General features: G+C 35.8%; 1 protein-coding gene and 1 pseudogene across 1 annotated transcript; both read left to right on the top strand.

Annotated features, from left to right (window-relative positions):
• Window positions 1–605: 605 nt before the first annotated feature.
• On the top strand, window positions 606–2,048 carry LOC114420341. Its single transcript, XM_028386259.1, has one exon. The coding sequence runs from the start codon at window positions 606–608 to the stop codon at window positions 2,046–2,048; it is 1,443 nt and encodes a 480-aa protein (XP_028242060.1).
• A 630-nt stretch (window positions 2,049–2,678) lies between these two features.
• LOC114420340 lies at window positions 2,679–9,686 on the top strand (annotated as a pseudogene).
• The last annotated feature ends 14,602 nt before the right edge of the window (window positions 9,687–24,288 follow it).

Below are 24,288 nucleotides of genomic sequence, written 5' to 3'. Positions count from 1 at the left end.
TCTTTTACGTGAGTGGTGAGATAAGTCCTACACCCGGACTTGAGGGAAACATAAGATAGGATGGTGGTATAATCATAGTGTCTTTCCGAGAGTGAGTTTCGGATGTGGCACATGTGATAACCCCGCTCAATGGAGGGATCTTGGGAATATTACTATGTTGGCATGAGTAGTCATGTTCAGCATTAATATTTCCAAGCGACCTATGAAGTTGAGGACCTTTAGTTACCTTTAACCCATCTTAGCCTTTTAGGACGTAGTGCGGTGGCTAATCAAGAGTAGTCTTGAATTGGTTGATACGCGATACTACACTCAAACGAGGCTTTCCTATGGACGTTGTTGGACCGGGAGTAGTCCCGTAATCCGACAATATCCGGAAGTGGTCAATGACTTTGGGAACTTGGTAGAACCCGTGATACAGGTACATATGAAACCATAGTCCTTACCAAATGGCGTGTTTACCCTTAACTCCAACATTTTGGACTTAACTTCACCATGTTTTCTCCATACTGTGGCATAATCATGCATACATGCATCCATGCATAAACTCTTTTTTTTCATCCAAATTATCGAAGGACTTAGACAAGCTTTTTGTAAACTTTGTAGATATGGACATCCCACTGAGAAGCACTAGGAAGTACCTTTTCAAAAAAACAGACCTGTTGAGATTAAGGGAGCTAGCATCTTTAGTAAGTGATCCAGTTGATTTTCAAGCTCATCATGGGAAGTTGCTCAGAATTCTTAGAGTAGATGTTGAGGAAGGATGCCTAGAGACCCTGGTTCAGTTCTATGACCCGCTCTACCATTGCTTCACATTTCCCGATTACCAGCTTGTCCCCACACTTGAAGAGTACTCCTACCTAGTTGGTTTACCCGTACCAGACAAGATACCTTTCCATGGTTTTGAGCCTACCCCTAAACCCTCCGACATCGCAGCCGCCCTCCATCTTAAAACCTCTATCATCCAAGCAAACCTTACCTCTAAAGGAGGCCTCCAAGGTCTTCCCACCCACTTCCTCTACCAACAAGCCTCCATATTTGCTGAAGCAGCTAGTATACTTGCCTTCCATTCTATCCTAGCCCTCCTTATATATGGCCTTTTACTCTTCCCAAATATTGACAACTTCATCGATATCAATGCCATTAAGATCTTTCTTACAAAGAACCCCGTACCCACTCTACTCGCCGATACCTACCATTCTATCCATGACCGTACCCAGGCTGGCCGTGGAACCATTTCTTGTTGTGCACCTTTACTCTATCAGTGGTTTACCTTCCACTTACCTCAATCCCGTGCCTTCAAGACCAATGATGATAAGCTTTCTTGGCCTCGCCGAATCATGACTCTTGACCCATCTGACATTGTTTGGTACCAAGCAGCTAGTGATGTTGGAGAGATTATTGTGAGTTGTGGTGAATATCCCAACGTACCTCTTTTGGGTATGCGTGGCGGAATTAGCTACAACCCGCTTCTCGCTCGACGACAATTTGGGTACCCGATAAAGACAAAACCAAACAACCTTGCCTTGACTAATGAATTCTATCTTAACCATGGAGATCATTCGAACAAAAGGGAAAGATTCGCACAAGCTTGGAGCGCTATCCGCAGACTCAACAGAAGTCAGTTGGGAAAGAAATCAGACTATGTACATGAATCTTACACCCAGTGGGTTATTGATAGGACCAAGAGCTTTGGCCTACCCTACCGCTTACCTAGATACCTATCGTCCACCATCCCACCATCATCCTTGCCTATCCCCTTTGATACTAAGGAAGAGTTTCATGAACAATTAACCAAAGAAAGGCAAGAAAAAGAAACTTGGAAGAGGAGATGCCAGGAGCTCGAGCAAGAGAATGAGACTTTGAAGGGGAAGATAGCCCAACAGAGCCGTGAGCTTTTTATCCAGAACCAGAGGATGGTTGAGAAGGACGACTTGCTTCGTCGGAAAGACGCTTTGCTCCACCGAGATGCTAGAAGGAAGAGGAGGTTTATGGATTTGTTCTCCCGTGCACATTCAGATTCCGAGGATCCATCTACTCCGGGAGTTTGAGTCTGAAGTTCTTAGGACCTTATGTTTAGATTTTAGCTCCCGAAATCTCTTGACTTGTAAAAAAAAAAAAAAAAAAAAAAAAAAAAAAAAAAAAAAAAAATTTCTTTGTAATATTCCAATGCTTAAGTGAAGTGTTTCAGTTTATGATGTTTACAATTTCTCTAACAAGTTCTTCGATAATAATTTGTTCCCTTTCTTTTTGCATAAGCATAAGCATGCATCATGTTGCATTCATGGTTTCTAAATCGAGTCTCACACTGTGTTCACTACTTCAAAAAGGGGGGAGTCAATCAACCGCCGCCCAAGGAAAGTGGCCCGACGAATTCTCCACAAACCAACTCGCATTTACAACACCAGGGCCAATCGGAAGAGGATGGATATAGTTGAACAAGAAAATCAGAGTCTCAGGGAGGAGGTTGCCACTTTACGAGAGGGAATGGATAGGTTGACGACCATGATGAGTGCACTCCTGTCAGCCCAGAACTCTCAAGCTGCCGCCGCTGCTGTAGAGCAGCCTTTGGTGAGCACAACCCCGCTATCTACGGTGACTTCTCCACCCCTCTTTTTGCCTCCAGGTTGTACATGGGGAATGCCACCTCCAGTCTGTGGAAGCTCCCAGCCCGCTGTATCTGAAGCTCCACCTCCTTTTGCTCAGCAATCAGCACCGGTTCCGCAACCCAGTACCTCTTTCCCTCAAGCTGCAATGACTTATTCAGCTCCACTGATTCACACTATTCAACAGGAGGTTGAACCAATTTTCCAAGCTGAAAATGTTGTAGCCTTCGACAAGATGGAAGAACTCCAAGAAAGATTTGATGGTATGCAAAGGGAAGTCGAAGCCCTCCGAGGAAGAGATCTGTTCGGGAAGGACGCCTGTGAATTGTGCTTGGTCCCAAATGTTACTATCCCTCACAAGTTCAAGGTGCCAGACTTCGAGAAGTATAAAGGGAACTCTTGTCCCCGCAGTCACTTGGTGATGTACGCGCGAAAAATGTCCATGTATACTGACAATCATAAGCTGCTTATTCATTTCTTTCAGGACAGCCTAACTGGGGCCGCTCTGAAGTGGTATATGAATTTGGACAGTGCGAGCATTCGTACTTTCAATGACCTGGGTGAAGCGTTCATCCGGCAGTATAAGTACAATTTGGACATGGCCCCAGATCGTGATCAGCTCCGTGCGATGACACAAAAAGAGAAGGAAACGTTCAAGGAGTATGCCCAGCGTTGGAGGGAAGTGGCTGCCCAGATTGTCCCGCCGTTGGAAGAAAGGGAAATGACCAAAATATTTCTGAAGACCCTGAGCCAGTTTTATTACGAGAAAATGGTTGCAAGTGCACCAACAGACTTCACTGAAATGGTCAACATGGGTGTGCGATTAGAGGAAGGTGTCCGAGAGGGACGTTTGACTGGGGAAAGTGCCCCTGCCGCAAGTAATGCCAAGAAGTTTGGAGGCCACTTTGCGAAGAAGAAAGATCAAGAGGTGGGAATGGTAGCTCATGGTAAGCCTCAGCAGAATTTCACCCCATATCGTCAGGTCGCGAATGTCGCATCCACTATCCCAAACCCATCATATCACCAACAAAGGCCACATTACCCCCAACAATACCCTCCACAACAATACCCTCCACACCAATACCCTCCACACCAATACCCTCCACAACAATACCCTCCACACCAATACCCTCCACAACAATACCCTCCACAACAATATCCTCCACAGCAATACCATCAGCCACAATACCCTCAAAAACAACAAAATCGCCCGCAGACCCCCCAACAACCATATCACTCACAAAACCGCCAAAAAACAACCTTTGATCCAATCCCGATGAGATATGCTGACTTACTCCCCGCCCTGCTCGCCAAAAACCTTGTCCAGGTCAGAACACCCCCTCGTACACCAGATGTTTTACCTCCCTGGTTTCGTCATGATTTAACCTGTGCTTTCCACCAAGGGGCCCCAGGTCATGACGTTGAAAACTGCTATGTCCTGAAAAATGAAGTGCAAAAACTAGTCCGGGCCAACTTGCTATCCTTTAAAGATCAGAATCCCAATGTTCAGGCGAACCCTCTGCCGAACCATGGGCCTGCTGTTAACATGATACAAGATTGTGATGAAGACGGTGTCATCCTGAACGTCCAGCACATTCGAACTCCCCTGGTCCCAATACATATCAAGATGTGCGAGGCAGCTCTGTTTGACCATGATCATGCAGCGTGTGAAATATGTCCAGTGAATGTAAAAGGATGCCCGAAGGTACAAGAGGACATACAAGGGCTGATAGACAGCAGAGAACTAACCATCACGAGGAAGGACAGAGAAGTGTGCGTCATTACCCCCGAGTTTCAGCGGTTGGAAATAAGCTATAACAGTGGGGAATCAACTACTACTCCACTAGTGATTAGTTTGCCAGGACCTATGCCGTATGCTTCTCTAAAAGCGGTCCCTTACAAGTATAGTGCCACGATGTTGGAAGGTGGGCAGGAGGTGCCTTTGCCCTCTCCAACTCCTGCGATTTCTGTGGACAACATTGCTAGTGACGGTAAAGTTCTAAGGAATGGACGTGTTATCCCCACATTGTTTGCAAAGAAAGTGAATGATCCGGCAGTTAAACAGGCGACAGTGAATGGCCCCGGTACAAGGAAGGAAGTAGGCCAATCCAATGGGACTAGCAAGAATTCTGATCATGACGAGATTCTGAAACTGATCCAGAAGAGTGAGTATAAAGTAGTAGACCAGCTGCTGCAAACTCCCTCTAAGATATCCATTTTGTCTCTGCTTTTGAACTCAGAAGCACACCGTGAAGCTCTAATGAAAGTGTTAGACCAGGCTTTTGTGGAGAGGGACGTGACTGTTAATCAATTGGACAGTATAGTAGGAAACATTACTGCCTGCAATAATTTAAGTTTTAGTGATGAAGAGCTTCCTGAGGAGGGGAGGAACCACAATCTGGCGTTACATATATCGGTGAACTGCAAGTCTGATGCTCTGTCGAATGTACTTGTGGACACTGGTTCCTCATTGAATGTAATGGCCAAATCCACATTAGACCAACTTTCCTACCGGGGGCCTCCCATGAGAAGAAGCGGGGTGGTTGTCAAAGCGTTTGATGGATCAAGAAAGTCTGTTATCGGGGAGGTTGATTTGCCCGTTACAATTGGGCCGTTTGTTTTCCAAATTACATTCCAGGTGATGGATATCCAAGCCGCATACAGTTGCCTTTTGGGTAGGCCATGGATCCATGAAGCTGGGGCCGTGACATCCACCTTGCATCAAAAGCTGAAGTTTGTCAGAAATGGGAAATTGATCACTGTGAGTGGAGAGGAAGCCTTGTTGGTTAGTCATTTGTCAGCTTTTTCCTTTATTGGTGCTGATGAAACAGAAGGAACCTCTTTCCAAGGCCTGACTTTAGAGGGTAAAAAGCCGGAGAAAAATGAAGTATCTTTTGCTACTTGGAAGAGCGCACAGAAAGTGGTGCAGGAAGGAACAGGTGTAGGATGGGGAAAAGTTGTGCAGTTGTTAGAGAGTAAAAACCGCGAAGGACTGGGATTTGCTTCTTCTGCAGGATCCGCAACGAACAGTGTTGGATCAAGCTCCATTACTAGCACCTTTTGTAGCGCCGGGTTCATCAACAACTCGCCAGAAGCCAATGCTGTCTTGGAAGATGCTCCTGAAGAGATAGTGCTTGCATTTGTCACACCTGGAAAACTTGTTCGCAATTGGGACGCGGTTGACATCCCTTCAGTGGTTCATGCATCAAAGTAATGTGTCTTTGTTTTTCTGTTTGTTTGTTTTTCAAAAAAGGATCCTTTCGTCTTGCCCAGGACGAAAGCGCAATTATGTAGGGCTGTTTTGTTTCAAGCACTACTCTTATTAATGGAAAATGTGGTTTATCCCGATATCTATGCTTATTGCTCTTTCTGGAAAATGGTAACACAAAAAACCCAAAATATTTTATTTTTGTTTTCTGATTTCAATTAATTATAAAAAGTCTGCATTGTTCACTCATTTTCTAAAGTCAATCATCAATCATATGCAGACTAGGCATTTATGAGCCCTTTGAACATAATAACCCTGCACTCTCTCCCAACTTCGAATCTCCTGTCTACGAGGCTGAAGAGGAGGAGGATGATGAAATCCCGGAGGAACTTGCTCGGTTATTGGAATATGAAAAGAAAACCATTCAGCCTCATGAGGAGGTAGTAGAGGTGATTAACTTGGGAACCAAGGAAGATAAGAAGGAAGTCAAGATTGGGGCATCGCTTGAGGCAACTGTCAGACGAAGGGTGATTGAATTACTTAAAGAATATGCCGATGTGTTCGCATGGTCGTACCAGGATATGCCCGGCTTGGATCCCCGTATTGTGGAGCACCGTTTGCCTTTGAAGCCCGAATGCCCACCGGTCAAACAGAAACTGAGAAGAACTCGCCCTGACATGGCTCTCAAGATCAAGGAGGAAGTACAGAAGCAGATCGATGCAGGTTTTCTTATCACATCAGAGTATCCTCAATGGTTAGCCAACATAGTGCCTGTTCCAAAGAGGGACGGCAAGGTCAGGATGTGCGTTGACTACCGGGATTTGAACAAGGCTAGTCCGAAAGATGATTTTCCTCTACCTCACATCGATGTATTGGTTGACAGCGCTGCAAAGTCCAAGGTCTTCTCCTTCATGGACGGTTTCTCTGGGTACAATCAGATCAAGATGGCAGTTGAAGACAGAGAAAAGACATCTTTCATCACGCCTTGGGGCACCTTTTGTTACAGGGTAATGCCCTTTGGGTTGATAAATGCAGGTGCCACTTACCAAAGAGGCATGACCACTCTCTTTCATGACATGATGCACAAAGAGATAGAAGTGTACGTGGATGATATGATTGTCAAGTCAGGCACTGAAGAAGAACATGTCGAGTACTTGCTGAAGATGTTTCAACGGCTGAGAAAGTACCAACTTCGACTGAATCCCAACAAATGTACCTTTGGTGTTAGATCTGGAAAACTCTTGGGTTTCATTGTCAGTCAGAAAGGTATTGAAGTAGATCCTGACAAGGTCAAGGCCATTAGAGAAATGCCGGTTCCACAAACAGAGAAACAAGTGAGAGGTTTTCTTGGGCGTCTAAATTACATTTCTCGTTTCATCTCGCACATGACAGCCACGTGCGGACCTATATTCAAGTTGCTTCGAAAAGATCAAGGGGTTGTTTGGACCGAAGATTGTCAAAAGGCTTTTGATAATATCAAGAATTATCTGCTAGAACCTCCAATTCTTATACCTCCAGTTGAAGGAAGGCCTCTGATTATGTACTTGACTGTGTTAGAAGATTCTATGGGCTGTGTGCTCGGACAACAAGATGAGACCGGAAGGAAAGAGCACGCCATCTACTACTTGAGCAAGAAGTTTACAGATTGTGAGTCCAGGTACTCCCTACTTGAGAAAACTTGTTGTGCACTAGCCTGGGCTGCCAAGCGTCTTCGTCACTACATGATTAACCACACCACCTGGCTAATATCCAAGATGGACCCGATCAAGTATATCTTTGAGAAACCCGCTCTGACAGGAAGAATTGCTCGTTGGCAGATGTTGTTATCCGAGTATGATATCGAATACCGCACCCAGAAGGCAATTAAGGGGAGTGTTCTTGCTGATCATTTGGCTCACCAACCAATTGAGGACTATCAACCCATCAAGTTTGACTTTCCTGATGAAGAGATTATGCACTTGAAGATGAAGGATTGTGATGAACCATCGCTGGGAGAAGGTCCAGATCCCGAGTCTAGATGGGGTTTGATCTTTGATGGAGCCGTGAATGTCTTTGGCAATGGAATTGGGGCAGTTATTATCACTCCGGAAGGTAATCATCTCCCTTTCGCTGCAAGGTTACAGTTTGATTGCACCAACAATATGGCAGAATATGAAGCATGTATCCTGGGCATTGAAAAAGCCATCGACTTGAGAATCAAGAACCTTGACATTTACGGGGATTCAGCTCTCGTAATCAACCAAATCAAAGGAGAATGGGAAACTCGCCACCCCGGCTTGATTCCATACAAAGATTATGCGAAGCATTTGCTAACCTTCTTCAACAAAGTGGAGCTTCACCACATCCCTCGTGATGAGAACCAGATGGCAGATGCGTTAGCAACTTTATCCTCCATGTACGAAGTGAGTCACCGGAACAATTTGCCAACAATCAGAATTCAGCGCCTCGAGAGGCCCGCCCACGTGTTTGCAGTCGAAGAGGTTGTTGATGATAAGCCCTGGTTCCATGATATCAAGTGTTTCCTTCAAAGCCAGGAATATCCACCCGAAGTATCCAACAAAGACAGGAGAACTTTGAGAAGATTGTCTGGTAATTTCTTCCTAAATGGGGATGTTTTGTACAAAAGAAACTTTGACATGGTACTACTCAGGTGTGTAGATAAGCAAGAAGCAGAATTTTTGATGCATGAGATACATGAAGGCTCCTTTGGTACTCACTCCAATGGACATGCAATGGCAAGGAAGTTGCTGAGAGCAGGTTACTACTGGATGTCGATGGAGACAGATTGTTGCAAACACGCAAGGAAATGCCACAAATGCCAGATTTATGCTGACAGAATTCATGTACCACCAACTACACTTAATGTTCTTTCTTCTCCGTGGCCCTTCTCTATGTGGGGCATCGATATGATTGGTAGAATCGAACCGAAGGCTTCAAACGGGCATCGTTTCATTCTAGTGGCTATTGATTACTTCACCAAGTGGGTTGAAGCAGCATCTTATGCAAATGTGACTAAGCAAGTTGTGGTCCGCTTTATCAAGAATCAGATCATCTGCCGTTATGGTGTGCCCAACAGAATCATTACAGATAATGGAACGAACTTGAATAACAAGATGATGAAAGATTTGTGTGAAGAGTTCAAGATTGAGCATCACAATTCCTCTCCTTACAGACCTCAGATGAATGGCGCAGTTGAAGCTGCAAACAAGAATATCAAGAAGATAGTGCAGAAGATGGTGGTCACATACAAAGACTGGCATGAGATGCTACCGTATGCTTTGCATGGGTATCGTACTTCAGTGCGTACTTCAACAGGGGCAACCCCCTTCTCTTTGGTGTATGGTATGGAAGCAGTACTCCCTGTGGAGGTTGAGATTCCATCGATGAGAGTTCTAATGGAGGCCCAGTTATCAGAAGCTGAATGGTGCCAAAGCAGATATGATCAGTTGAATCTAATTGAAGAAAAACGCATGAAAGCCTTGTGCCACGGACAACTTTATCAACAGAGGATGAAGCAAGCTTTCAACAAGAAGGTTCGTCCTCGTGTGTTTCAAGAAGGAGATCTTGTGCTCAAGAAGGTTTTATCTTTCCAACCCGATTCTAGGGGCAAGTGGACGCCTAATTACGAAGGCCCATATGTCGTCAAGAGAGCTTTCTCTGGTGGTGCACTGACTCTTACGACTATGGATGGGGATGAGCTCCCTCGTCCCGTGAATGCGGATGCAGTCAAGAAATACTTTGTCTAAAAATAAAAGAACAGCTCGATAAGTCGAAAACCCGAAAGGGCGGCTTAGGCAAAAATGAGCGTCTCGGTGGGTCGAAAACCCGAAAGGGCGGCCCAGGCAAAAATTAGAGACATCAAACAAAAAATAATTAGCCTGATAGGTCGAAAACCCGAAAGGGCGATCTATGCAAAAGTTAAAGATCAAAAGACAAAGTAACTGCATCGAGATGATCTTTGTTCATTTGGGGCACAATGGAATGTCAGGGAGACCCTGAATCTGAAGCATCCAAACAGTGGAATTCAAGGTTGTCAGAGGGAACAACGGTTATTGTGTTCAATGAACCTTCAACTTATATTTACCATTTTCCAAAACTTTGTAAGATCAGTGGAGCCATGCCATTGGCAGGTCATCACTCTTTCAAATAAATTTGAGCCTGTTGCCTTTCATTTGGAATTCTCATTTATTCAGCTTATAAAACCTTTCCTTTTTTATGGTAGCATTTGAAACAAAATATTTCTCAAAATCATAAATTTTCTTTCATGTCTTTTTTGAGAAGCACAAACAACAAAACACTTTTTCTTTGAACTCGTGAATAGATGAAGGGTGTGTCAACAGCTACCATGAGAATGGGTAAACCTTGCAGGTTGCACGTGGTCAATTGCTTTTGTTTTCTAAAAAAAAAAAAAAATAAAAAATAAAAAAAATAATAATAATAATAATAAGCATGACCACAGAAGCACCAGCTCTTCTACCATGTATTTTGGGATTGGCACGTTCTCCCAAGAAATGTTTATTCCCCATCAGTTGCTGCATACGCCGGGCTTTACCCCGTCACTATTTTGATACACCCTGGTGGCATCATCCCCATTAAAGATTGCCAAGTGTTTGTGATGCGACGTCGGGTCACTTTCCATCTTACCTGTCCAATCTTGTTCCATCAAATCTATCATTCACACAATCATACAAGTCAATCCTCCATACAGTCATACAAGTCGTGTCGTCATTCAGGCATTCATACATATACACATTCATGCATATACAATAAAGACAATATCATGCGTACATGGCTGCATTAACCATCATGAGTCTTGCTTCATTTATCTTTTCATTTCAATCAATCATGAATAATTTGTAACCTTCTATTTCCCCGAGTGTCATCCCCAATGGGTCTGATCCAAAGGTGTCACCCTCTCTCCGCCAAGTGGCAATTTCTTTAATGAACAGCTTGTGCATCATTTGCCTCTGTTTCATGTCATCAGTTGGCTAGTTCGGCAATAACCTGAACAGTTGACATTCATCTTTGTTTTTTGTCAATTGACTAGTTCAGCAATAACCTGAACAGTTGACATTTATCTTTGTCTTTTTGTCAGTTGACTAGTTCGGCAATAACCTGAACAGTTGACATCTATCTTTGTTTCTTGTCAATTGACTAGTTCGGCAATAACCTGAACAGTTGACATTTATCTTTGTTTCTTATCAGTTGGTTAGTTCAGCAATAACCTGAACAGTTGACATTTATCTTCAATTCTTGTCAGTTGATCAGTTCAGCAATAACCTGAACAGTTGACATCTATCTTTGTTTCTTATCAGTTGATTAGTTCGGCAATAACCCGGACAGTTGATATGTATCTTTGTTTTTGTCAGATTGACTAGTTCGGCAATAACCCGAACAGTTGACATTTATCTTCAATTCTGGTCAGTTGGCTAGTTCGGCAATAACCCGAACATCTGACATTTATCTTTGTTCCTTTGTCGTCAGTGGCAGTTCGTCGTCAACCCGAACAGCTGACATTTACCCCCAGTAAAACCATGTGATCCCCAGTCGGACCCCTTTTCTTTAACAAAATCGGGTACCATTTGGTTTTGTTATTCCCAGTCGAGCCATTTACCTCGTCTTGCATTCATACTTGCATCGCAAGCATTCGCAACATTACGTGCATAATAGTGCATTCATAGCATTTTGTAGTTGAAATTGGTCAAAAATGGTGTACTCTGTATTTAAATCTCTTTGACCCGTCGCTTTAAAAGTTTCACTTTTAAATCTCCGTAACGAAGAGACTTAAATAGGGGCATCTGTCATACCCCATTTTTGACCCGTTTTATTTCTTTTTTTTCTCGTCTTTTAAGCCGGAAATTTCCATCATTTCAGATGAAATTTCGGCAGGGAGGTATTTTAAAATACCTCATTTTGAAGACGCCCCCTTTTTTTATTTATTTATTTACCTTTTTTATTATTATTATTATTATTATTTTTTTAGTTATTATTATTTTTTTTTTTCCTTTTATTAAGTGTTTTTATTATTTCCGTTTTTTATTAATATCTTTATTAGTATCCTTTTTTCGTTTTTTATTTTATTTTTATTTTATTTTATTTTATTTTATTTTTGCTGTTTTATATTTTGTTTTTTTTCCTTTCCTTTTTTTCTTTTTTCCTTTTTCTTCTTTTCTGTCTCTTTTTTTGGTCCAGGCCCAGAGGGGCTCTTCGTTTTTTACCCTAATTATGTCCTTTAAATGCTGCATTAATTACTGTGCATGTCAGAGAGAGAGGGCAGAGGTGAATACGAACAGTCGGAATACCAACAGCCAAGCCACCACTAACCATCGGCCTAGCCACCGCTCAACACCACCCTCCCCCTCCGTGAACCACTAGCCACCACCAGCCACCACTCAGCAACACCCTCCTCCTCCGTGAACCACCAACAAAAACAAAAAAAAACCAAAATCATCTTGCTCATAAAATCAAAACATTAGAACAGAAATCCCTGCAAACACAGTAACCCACTCACTCATGCGGCCTAAAGCCTACACCAACCACCACTAGCGGCCAAGCCCACACCAAACACCACCAACCACAAGCACTGCGTCAAACACCCACACCCACACAACCCAAGCTGTAACCGTTTTCTGAAGCTTAAACGATAACATAAGGACAAAGGTAGTTCACCTTTTTTCTAAGATTCAAGGCTAGATCTAGGCTTTATCAGTGTTGGTTTTCAAAAAATAACGGTGGATTTGAGAACTAGGGAAAAAAAGGAATTCAAAACATGTAGTTTTTTTAAAAAAGGAGGAGTTTCTTTTTCCGACGCGGCGGCGCCGCCACCCATGGCCGGCCAGCCACTGCGCCGGTAAACAGCTTCCGGCGGTGTGTGGTTAGAGAGAGAAGAGAGCTTCTGAGCGTTTCTTTAGAGAGAGGAAGAAATTGGATTTATGTTATTTTAGGGTTTATTTTCGAATTTATACTGCTGCCATGACCAATACTATGGTGCACGCGGATCTCTGTGTCCCCATGGACCATCAGGGTTGAACCGTTAGATCCTAGATCTAACGGCCAATGTTATCCCCTGTTTTGATCAGATGCGTCTCACCTCTTGGTTTTTACTTTGTTCTTCTTCTCTTGTGACGTTTGATTAAGATCTAATGGCTAAGACTGTGTCTCCCCATGATCAAATCTGGACGCTTCGATCAATCTGACGATTCAGATTTGATCTGTTAAGCCCACTTTTTATTTTGAGCCCATTTCCTTTTTTCTGCTCCTTCTAGTATTTTACTTTCTGCACCCCCTTTTCTTCTCTATTCTTTTTTATTACTTTTTTATGTATCATATTTACTTTATGCCCTTGCATTTTTTTATTTTCTTTATTTATTTTCCAGCACCATATCTATTTTACGTCTTGCATTTTATTTTCCAGTATCATGTTTATTTTTGTCTTGCATTTTTATTTTGTTTATTTTTATTTTATGCATCATATTTACTTTATGTCTTGCATTTTTTTTATTTACTTTTAGCATCATGTTTATTTTATGTTTTGCATTTTTATTTTCTTTTATTTTATTTCCAGCATTATATTTATCTTTATGTCTTGCATTTTTCATTTTATTTTTAGCATCATGTTTATTTTATGTCTTGCATTTTTATTTTCTTTTATTTTATTTCCAGCATTATATTTATCTTTATGTCTTGCATTTTTTATTTTATTTTTAGCATCATGTTTATTTTATGTCTTGCATTTTTATTTTCTTTTATTTTATTTCCAGCATTATATTTATCTTTATGTCTTGCATTTTTTATTTTATTTTTAGCATCATGATTATTTTATGTCTTGCATTTTTATTTTCTTTATTTATTTCCAGCATTATATTTATTTTTATGTCTTGCATTTTATTTTCTTTATTTATTTTATGCACCATATGTATTTATTGTTTTGTATTTCACGCATTTTATTATTTCTTCTAGCATATTTATTTTAATGCATTTGAAATTTTTATTTATTATTGTCAATTAGAATGTATCTAGGTCCAATGTAAATAAAAATAAAAATGAGAATCTGCACCGACACTCACGTTTATTTTATGTTTTCCGCCGAGGACGATCACGTGATTTGAACAGTATCCGAGGAAAAGGGCCCTCACTTGATCCAACGTCATTTTAAGGGATCCGGCGCGTTTAGACTTATCTCCGTATAACTAAAAAAAAAAAAAAAAAAAAAAAAAAAGAGAGTCAAACAAAAAAACCAAAAAAAACTTTCCATAATCGAAATTTCAAAAAAAGGGTCAATCTTTATCCTTTCTTTCTTAATCAAATCTTTAATCAACCTTTAATCAATCTAGCTTTTTTTTCAATTTAAAATCAATCGAACTCACTTCTTTTATTTCTTCTATGCCTTTTCGGCCTCTTATCTTGCCTAAACTCTTCTTTTTTTCGAACTTTAAAATCAATCAAAACCAATCACTTGACTTTCTACCCCGAACTACATGATTTTGATCCCATTCGGGTATGTAGGCAAAAGACTTTGTCTTTCCAATAAAAATAACAAAAACATTTCTTTTCCTTTCCCTCGAACCTATCTCTTTAATCTTTTCACACTTGAGCATTTATTTCAAAACAAATAATTAATTTAGCATAAAGATAAAATAAGCAAGAGGTTCCTATAGAGTACTATAGACGTTTAGGGTGCTAGTACCTTCCCTTTGCGTAACCAACCCCCGGACCTTTGATCTCTCAAAAATAGGGTTTTTTCGAGCTTTCTCCCTTTTCTTCGGAAAAATAAAAGATCGGTGGTGATCTTAAATTGCGAGTCAATGCTAATCAATAGCTTGATATCCAAAATCACCGCGACAATTGTGATATATATATATATATATATATATATATATATATATATTTGAGTCAAGCATGCAAATTAAATGTGTGTTTCATTTTTTTTTGTGTGGCGTGTAAAAGTAACTTTCTTGTTGATCTCTTTTCTCTTCCCCTCCCGGGGTCCCCCTTCCCTTCTTCATGTATGCATGTGGATTGGTACCAATAGAGGGCTCCAATGTTGGAGGAATTGAGAGGAATATATATACAAGACATTGTCCTAGCTCCATGACTCCATATCCTTATTAGCTGAAGGGATTTCTCAACATTAATTAAAAATGAATCTGCACATTCAATTATATATATATATATATATATATATATATATATATATATATATATATGAAGTGTAATCATTCCACCAAAATCTATGGAAACTTCATTGTTGTCATCCCTGATTGTACATACTACAATTTACTACTAGGTGTATGTGTGCCTTTGTGTTCTACAAAGGATTCATCAAATCGGTGCATCAATCATTCAATTATCTGTACCATTGGAGTCACAACTGCAGAACAGTGTGTGCACAGTGCTTGATTTGATTGATGCATGCATGGCAATGACCATAAACAATAATCGAATAACTCTATTTCTTTTTATAGACTTTGTACCATCTTTTTGTCGATTTTCCAACTCACAAAATAAAGAAAGGATTACATGCTCTTTATATTTTTAAATATGTTAAATATATTATTTTTTATTTGATGTTTTTATAGAATAAGATAGTGTTAAACAAGTATTCCTAATTACCACCACATTAGTTAAGGAATGTCAAGTGAAATATTATATATATATATATATATATATCTTTATCATGATTTTCAGTTTTATTTATTTATTTATTAACTAGTACTCTTACCACATCTAATTGCTAGCAAACGAATTTAGAAGGATATTGTAATAAAATATTAGATTAACAGTCCAAATTAAATATGTTTCGATTCTATACTCAATGTAGTTAAGACAATATATATATATATATATATATATATATATATATATATATATATATATATATATATATATATTATAATATAAAAAAGACCAATGAAAGTCTTACTAAAAATTTAAAATAATTTTAATATAAACTAACATATTAATTCTATATTTTTAATTTATGTCTTATCTCTTAAAATAAAAGTTTAGTTCTTTTGCCTGTATTTGCACTGTTTTGATTATGCTATTTATACCCGAAGTGAGCTGATATGTACCCAGCCTCTGTATATTAAACATTATTCATATATTTAATATAAATTACATATTACATTAATGAAGCGTATAAATAATTTCAATTAAGAGCGGTGTTCGTCTACTTAGTTAACTAAACGAAATTTATGCGAAAAGTGACACATTAAGAAAAGGAGTAGTTTTAATTGAAAGTGGTATTCTTCAAATTAGCAATTATTTATGCGGAACTCACCAAGTTATAATTCAAAAAAAGTTGGTATAAAGTAAATTTCAGTCTTTGAATTTTTATATTAATTTGAGGTTTGCTCCCTTATTGTTCTAGTTTTAATTCCTTTATTTTTATTTAGTTAGTCTTTAGTCTTCAACATTGAATATTAATCCTTTATTTTTCATATATTTATATTTAATTTTTGTAGCTTTTAGTCACTGAAAGTAAATAATTAATATTTAATATTTTTATGGATGAAAGGCACCTATGATTTAAATCATTAAGATATAGGGTCTTTACGGGACCAAAATCTTAACTAATGGTGTAAGATTATAGAGTTTTTTTTTTTTTTACCCAAAAAGAAGTAGGAAATCAAAATTTAAATGATTAATACCATAAGGAACAAAACCTAGCTACCTTAAATTTATAAGGTAACTTTTAAAATTGTCATTTAGTAGCCCTTAAAAAATACCAAAAAACGTGAGATTAATTATGTTACTGTACGTAGATATGGTCACATTTATCTTAATACTTGCTTGTGTCTTTTCCATTACCTGAATGCAACCAAAAACGAAATATGAAGCAAAGAATATAATATCTAGGTTAAATTACGCATAATGCTTTAAAGGTCTTGGTTATTGAATTAATAATAAAAAAAGTTCAATAGAAATTACAGAGTGATATGTATTAAAAATCATTATAAAACTGTAGTTGTTACAATTTTTCATATATTTTTTTTTTACTTTTATTCCTTATTATCCAGTATCTTGAAGACAAGTGTTAACATTTTTTTAATAATTTATTATGTAGAAGAGTACAAAGTATTGATAACTCAATTGCCAAAAGATCACTGCTATTTTGTCTCAGGGCCTTTACATGTCTTATCCAAGAGTTTGGCTGCATCACATGCCATTCAGCAATCATGCTGTCTACCTACTTGCATAAGAGTTTTGTATTGAGGTAGGTAATTGCTCCTGCTGCTACTTATTGTATAGAGTATTTTTTTTAAGGGGAATTTAAATTTAACATTTATTCTATCAGGAAATATGAAGGTTTTGCTGCCATATACAACTGGTGCAAACATATTGGGGTTGCTCTTTAATATTTGCATTTTGTCCGTTCTTTGCCACATCTAAGATATACTACGCATCATAGTCTATATGAAGTGGTTTTTGAGTTTATGTGCATATCGATGTTTTAAATTCAAAGAAAAGAAATTATTTTTGTGTCTTTACTTAACAGCTTAATCTTTAATTTAGATAAAAAAAATTATTCTCATGCGTACCATTTTTTTTCAAGTGATAATTCATTTATGTACATTTTACCAATCAATTATATATATATATATATATATATATATATATATATATATATATATATATATATATATATATATATATATATATATATATATATATATATATATATAAAAGACTGTTTTTAGAATCGGTGATCATGAGAATCGGTCAAGAAGAACTCATCAAATAAGGCATATAAGCCAAAGTAGTTACTAATAATGCAAATAGTGAATAGTAAAATATATATAAACATGACACGAAGCAAAGTACATCTATATGTTTTTGGATTACTAGAACATATACACTACAATATATACTTAGTAGTGTTGTACTACTCTATTGAAGGGTATTGTTGTACTTTTCTACTAAGGGCATATGTTGGCCTGTTTGAATTGATTTGTTCTTCTACCTGATAGTTGCAACCTCTGGCGGATAACAGGGACCAATAGTCAATAAACATTTGGTTCGTTGGGGATAGATATTCTTCTCTATTGAACAATAACCAATATCTGAGACTAGTGAATAACCCTAGAAAGTTATACTGCAAAAAAGTTCACATAAAAGGGGCGAAAAATGAGATTGACAAAGTTAAAGAAGAGGATACTCATGTCATGGTTTCTTCTGTGCTTGATATTGTTTTCATCCATTGTTGTTGGATACGTTATTGTAAAAAAAGTATACATAAAAGATTTATATTACTGGATGCTTTAAATTCTTATTTTTCTAACAAATATTTTTATTTTGGGTTAATTAATAGCAATATAATTTTCCAATATGTCACTACGTAGAACCTCTCGATTTATATCATTTTGTATATGCATGTGAAAGTGTATTAATGATTGCATGAGGTTCAATTCTATGAAAAACCCATTGTTCTGATTCTGCAGATGTTCCTCATATAGTTCTCAACTTCTCATTTATCTGCATGTGTGCATTGCAGTTATATGCATGTGATGTGTAAGTGTAATCAAATATATATTCCATGGAAACTCCTCATCCTGAATTATATGTGCCTCATATTTTTAAGAAGAATTGATGTGGTTTTTCTCATTGAAGTGGGAATCCAAACACGCATATTATGTGTTTATAAATCCATTTTGATTGATTTGCTCTTCTTTGAAAATTCCAAGTCATAGAACCACTTCAACTTATATGGTTGCACAATAAATCCCAACATATAATAACAAGAACCAATAGTCAATCAGTGAACAACATAAGGGAAATTCTTACAATTGATTTCTTTTCCCTCCCGGCACCTTTTCAACCTCCCAAGCAGTATTGAGAAGCTATACTTTATTCATATGCCAATCTTTTTAGTAAATTAATTCTTTATCAGATAAATAATAGTGTTAAATAAAGTTATATATTTACTTACATATATATATTTTTTGTTTTTATGAAACCAAACAAAAGAGTTGTAGTCTTTTTTTTCAATAATAATATCATTATATAAAAACAATATAACTTCTTTTATCCTTTTCCTCCTTTCATTGTACACCAAAATTATCGAGATATATGTTAGAATATGCGTACGGACACTGCTCCTGAGTCCTCGAGCAGGACCATATATATGAGCAGGCAGAGTTGGTTCAGAATATCAGTACATCAAATGCACCAATGGAGCTATGCCCATTTGCAGTTTCAAATTGAAATCCTATATGGATGCTATACTTAATTTGCTGTTCTTGATCAGCACTATTATTATTCCGTTGGTAGTCTCAATCTTCATCTAATTTTTGGTTATGTCTGCAAACTGTAATTAAGTATTTAAATGATTTAACATATGTAATCAAAATTATTAGGAAGAGTTAATTAAATAGCTTTTTAAGTATGATTAGGCTCCAAACAGAATATTTAACATCATAATTAGTCCACCAGGGCTCGCCCTCTTGTTAAAATACTTAAAGTTCTAACTATAAATAATCTCATCTAAAAGTAAAAAATTCTGGATATATAAATTCTTTAAAGAAAATATAATCATCGTGTGTTTGATAAAGGAAAAAAGGAGGAAAAAAAACAGTGTAGGTTTCAAATAAATTTCACACTTTTTATATTTTACTTTAATTTAAATATTTTTTTATTTTCATATTTATTTTCATTTTCTATACCCAACACGCTCAAAATACTTATAAGATAACAATATCTCAGACCTATTCAAAAAATTCTAAAAAAGAGCATCTTGATGCTAGTAACTGTTGTTATAGCCCACCTGCTCAGGTTGGGTATTCCACTATTCATAGATGATAGATCCCACCAGCCGTCAAAGAGGTAACCACAAACAGTGTCTTCCAACAGTGACAAGTGATATTGTGTTTGGCTTTTAGAATGAGTTTAATATAAGGACAGTATAAATTTTTTTATATTATCAATTAATTAGAAAAAAAAATCTTCGAAATGACTTTTAAATAAACCATACTATGAAAGGTAATAAAATTTTCATATATTCAATGATTGAATACAGGGTAAAATGATGTAATCAGTTTATTTTAATTAAATACGAAAATAATCTCTTGTTTGATGGACAATTTGCGTAAATAATAAAACAAATTATTAAATATAAAACCAGAAAGTAAAAGATTGTCGTCAAATGATTTTGAATGGGGCTTCTTCGTAAAGGTTAAGCTTAAAGTGATAAAAATCGGTTCAAAAGGCTTTTAAAAGTGAATAATCTGGCTAGCGTGTCCAAATAAAAATGTATGGCAGAATTACGGCTTTTTTAATAATTGGGTGTAATTTTTATTTTTTTTTTATTTTTTTTAAATGCGATGATTTTTAAATTATTTTTTAAAAAGAGATAAATCATAACACCAACCCTCTCAGTAAAAAGAAATCATAATATCTATTATGACTTTAATTTTTTTAATCAAAATAATAAATAATTTTAAATTTTAGTGTAATTTTTTTTTTATAACTTTAAAGTTATAAGTTTTTTTTTTTTTTTTTTGCTTTTACAACTTCAAAGCCGTAAGATTTCTGTTTTTTGGACTACAACTTCAAAGTCGTAGTTCTTTCTTTTTCACGCTATTTTTTTGTTTACATTCTATTTTGTTTTCAATTTTTTAAAATTTTAAATAATTTTATTTATTTAATTATTAAATAAATAATTTTAATTTTACTTGTTATTAGTTTTATTTAATATGTTGTATATTTTTATGGTTTTATTTAATATGTTATATATTTTTTTTAATGTTTTTTTATTTAAAATATACTATATTTTTTTAATATTGTTTTATTTAATATATTTTGTATATTTAAAATTTAGATAATATTTTAATAATGTTATTGATTTTTTTTTAAATGAAATATAAAAATAACTTAATGACATTTAATATATTTTTTGAATATTTGTTTTATTTTAAATATTTAAATTTTAAAAACTAAAATTTGAACTAAATATGAAAAAATTGTTACTAATATTAAGTTATAATTTATGATGCTGAATTATTTATTTTGTGCTATTAAAAACATGTAATAATTTAGTAATAAAAATAGTTGTTAAATTAAAAACAACATAATACATTAATATAAAATGAATAATAAAAATTAAGGAGAAACAAAAAAATAGAAACTATATTAATCATCTATTTGTTTTTATGGACAGTTAGCATGATTATGTCCTTCAACATCAACAATTATCAAATTATCTAAATCTTAAATATACAAACTATATTAAAAAAATATAATATATTTTAAATAAAATAAAATTAAAAAATATATAACATATTAAATAAAATCATAAAAATATACAACATATTAAATAAAACTAATAACAAGTAAAATTAAAAATATTTATTTAATAATTAAATAAATAAAATTGTTTATAATTTTTAAAAAATTCAAAACAAAAAAATAAAATATAAACAAAAAAATAGTGTGAAAAAAAAAGAATTACAATTTTAAAGTCATAATCCATAAAAAAATATTTTAAAATTGTAAAAGAAAAAAAAATTAACAACTTTGAAGTCGTATAAAAAATTATATTGAAATTGTAAAATTACTTATGATTTCGGTTAAAAAAATTAAAGTGATAACACAACTTACCTTCTTTTAAAAAATAAATTAAAAATTATCCCATGTGAAAAAAAGCGTTACATCCAATTGGTAAAAAAGTCCAGAGCCACATCATTAGAGAAAACAAAGGTGATGAAAGTAGGCTACTCAAGACTCAAGTCATGGATTCTTTTGTACGAGCTAGAGATGTTTTGCTTCTTTTACATACATTGTTTTGACAATTACTGAGATGAAATGTCTTAATTCTTGCTAACATATATGATATTATTTTTGAATAAAAGATCGTTGAAGGCTCATAGACGACAGACCAATATCTCCATGGTTAAAGCCAAGCAATTAATTAATCCTGTTCCATTTTCTTGTCCTGCATATTGCTTAGCTACTTGCGCATGCCTCATGTTCACCTTTGTTTTTGCTCAATGTTTTTTTAGTAGTTGTTTGCTAGGGGCCTGGCCTAATCTGGGGCACTTTTGATCACTCTATATATATAATATATATAATATGAGATCTAGAAATAAAACAACTCAGTGAAATAACACATGTAGTTAAAAATCCGGTCCAAACTCTCATTTTTATTATGAGTGTGTTTGAATCTCCCTAAAGCTACTTGTTTCATTGGTGAGAAATCTTCCTTATAAAGATCACTTAGAGACTAGTTGAGTACGAAGTTGCAAGTGAGATTAGTTGACAGCTCCAATATATCATTGGTACTATATATGCCCGGTAGTATTTAGGGTACCTTACTGTTTTAGCACTTTTAGAAATTAAAAAAAAAGTGAAATAAATTAAACAAAGTATGTTGGAATTGTTAATAACTTGTAAAAAAAGTGTTAGAAAAATTCTTATTGAATGTATTTTGATATTTAGAATGCAGATATGCCTATGCCCCTGCGAAGTAGCTAGTATATAGCATGGTTTAATGATACTAGCTATAAGATACATTTAAATTTAGATAAATTATTTATAAACTCGTTTCAAGTTTTCATTCCTTTTCAACTTAAACATTAGGCAGCTTAACCGATTTTCACCAATTTTGGAGAGATGAACCTGCATGCAATACCTTTTTAGGGTTCATAATAAGATCCACTCCAAGGTCTCGTGGAAACACTTTTGCTGAAACGAGAAAATATCATCATTTATGGACTTGCTGGAAACAGAAACTATTAAATTGTAAATTGGGTCATTTGATATGGACACACTTTCTTCCCGGATCCAGCAATGATACTATATAAAGTGTATATATATATACACACACACACACTTTATATAGCAAAGACCCATCAATGACTAGACATAATATTAACAACACGCACTTCGTGGCTAAACAAATTAGATCTTCTAATCTAATAGAAAGACTTTGCATGCCATAGCCAACTTGCCCTCAAGCCTCACTCCCAATTGGAAGGCAGCCATTTTAACAGCTCCTCTTTTTTCTCTTAGAATTTTTCTTTTTATTCTAATCCCTATAGGCAATTAATTAAGAGTTTGTGAGTGCTAGTTGAAAGAATAAGCCACCATTGACTACAAGCCAATGTGTGCGAGGGCATACGATATGCAGTAAAAGGGTCATTTTTATATTTGAGTGACATGATAAAATTTAGGTTATAAAATTATATACTATTAATAAAAAATTAATATGATGTAAATATTTTTAAAAATTATATAACTTTTTTAAAAAACTTACATAACTTATATATTTTAAATTCATTTTTATTAGTCACTCGTATATTAGATTGTATATAATGAAATATATTGCACTTAATATAATACTTCAAGCATGGCTCTATATATATCTAACATAGAAGATAAGCTTCATCGTCTATCACAAGTCACAACCTTGATCTGCGAGTACTTTTCTCTAATCCTAGACATCCATGGGGTTTTTATATTTTCTTCTGCGCTTGTTCTGCTTGCTGCTTATGCTTTTCCATCCCTCCATTGCAGCCAGGTAAATATGTCATAATTGTGTAACGACTAATTAATTAGCTGAAACAGTTTAAAAGGTGGTGACTATAGTTTGACTTTAAGCCTGACAAAGAACTTACTGAAATATTGGCAGGTACAAATTTCCTTCCCCTCCTCCTCCTCCTCAAGCATGCTGTCCTAAGCATAGGCCAGATGTTGATGCAAGTCCTTGAAATGCCAAGGCTAAACTCTACGATTTTAACATAATAGGATCAATTCTAATGCTGCTTAATTATATGTTTTCTTCCTCTATAAATATCATCACTTGTTTATGTATAGATTGAGGACACAGTTGTGGTTGGAATTTCCCTACCAGAATACCATCTACAATACTATACATCATCAAACATGTAATGAATAAGTTTTAAAAACTTGGAGAGACGAAAATCCTCATCGCTTATATATATACTGGAACCCAATATTTTCTTTTTCTTCTCAATTAGTTGAATGATAATCCGGATCCGTAAGTTTATTTACCTGAATGATAATTCTCGACCTCTTTAAATGAATCTTAAAGATGAATTTTATGAGTATATAAAAGAACTTTTAAGCATATATAAGTTAATTACTACTGCTACTGCATATATTTAGCTAAAGCAATTTCTTTTCAGAAATCAGAAACATTCTTGCTCGCATCGCATTGGCCTCTAGTGCTTCCATTATCATCCTGTTAACATGCAACAGATGACTCAAAGCTGGAACTATACGAATTTATAGTCTTTTGTCTCACAAATAGGGTATTTTTTTAGTTCAATAAAAGATAAAGGAAGTATTTATGATGTTAGCAGTATCCATAACTTTGTAGTTTGTCCATTGCTTTCCGCTTTTGGAATGAAGATCTTTGATTAAAAGTTTTAACTGACACGAAATCATAATTTTTCTTAACCAATATTGGTAAAATATCATGATTGAATCACTCTCAAGTACACTTCCTAAACATACTCC

Source organism: Glycine soja, chromosome 7 (assembly GCF_004193775.1).
Source record: "Glycine soja cultivar W05 chromosome 7, ASM419377v2, whole genome shotgun sequence".
NCBI lineage: Eukaryota > Viridiplantae > Streptophyta > Magnoliopsida > Fabales > Fabaceae > Glycine > Glycine soja.
The sequence above is the reverse complement of the archived record's forward strand: the minus strand, read 5'-3'. Positions and strand labels throughout refer to the sequence as shown.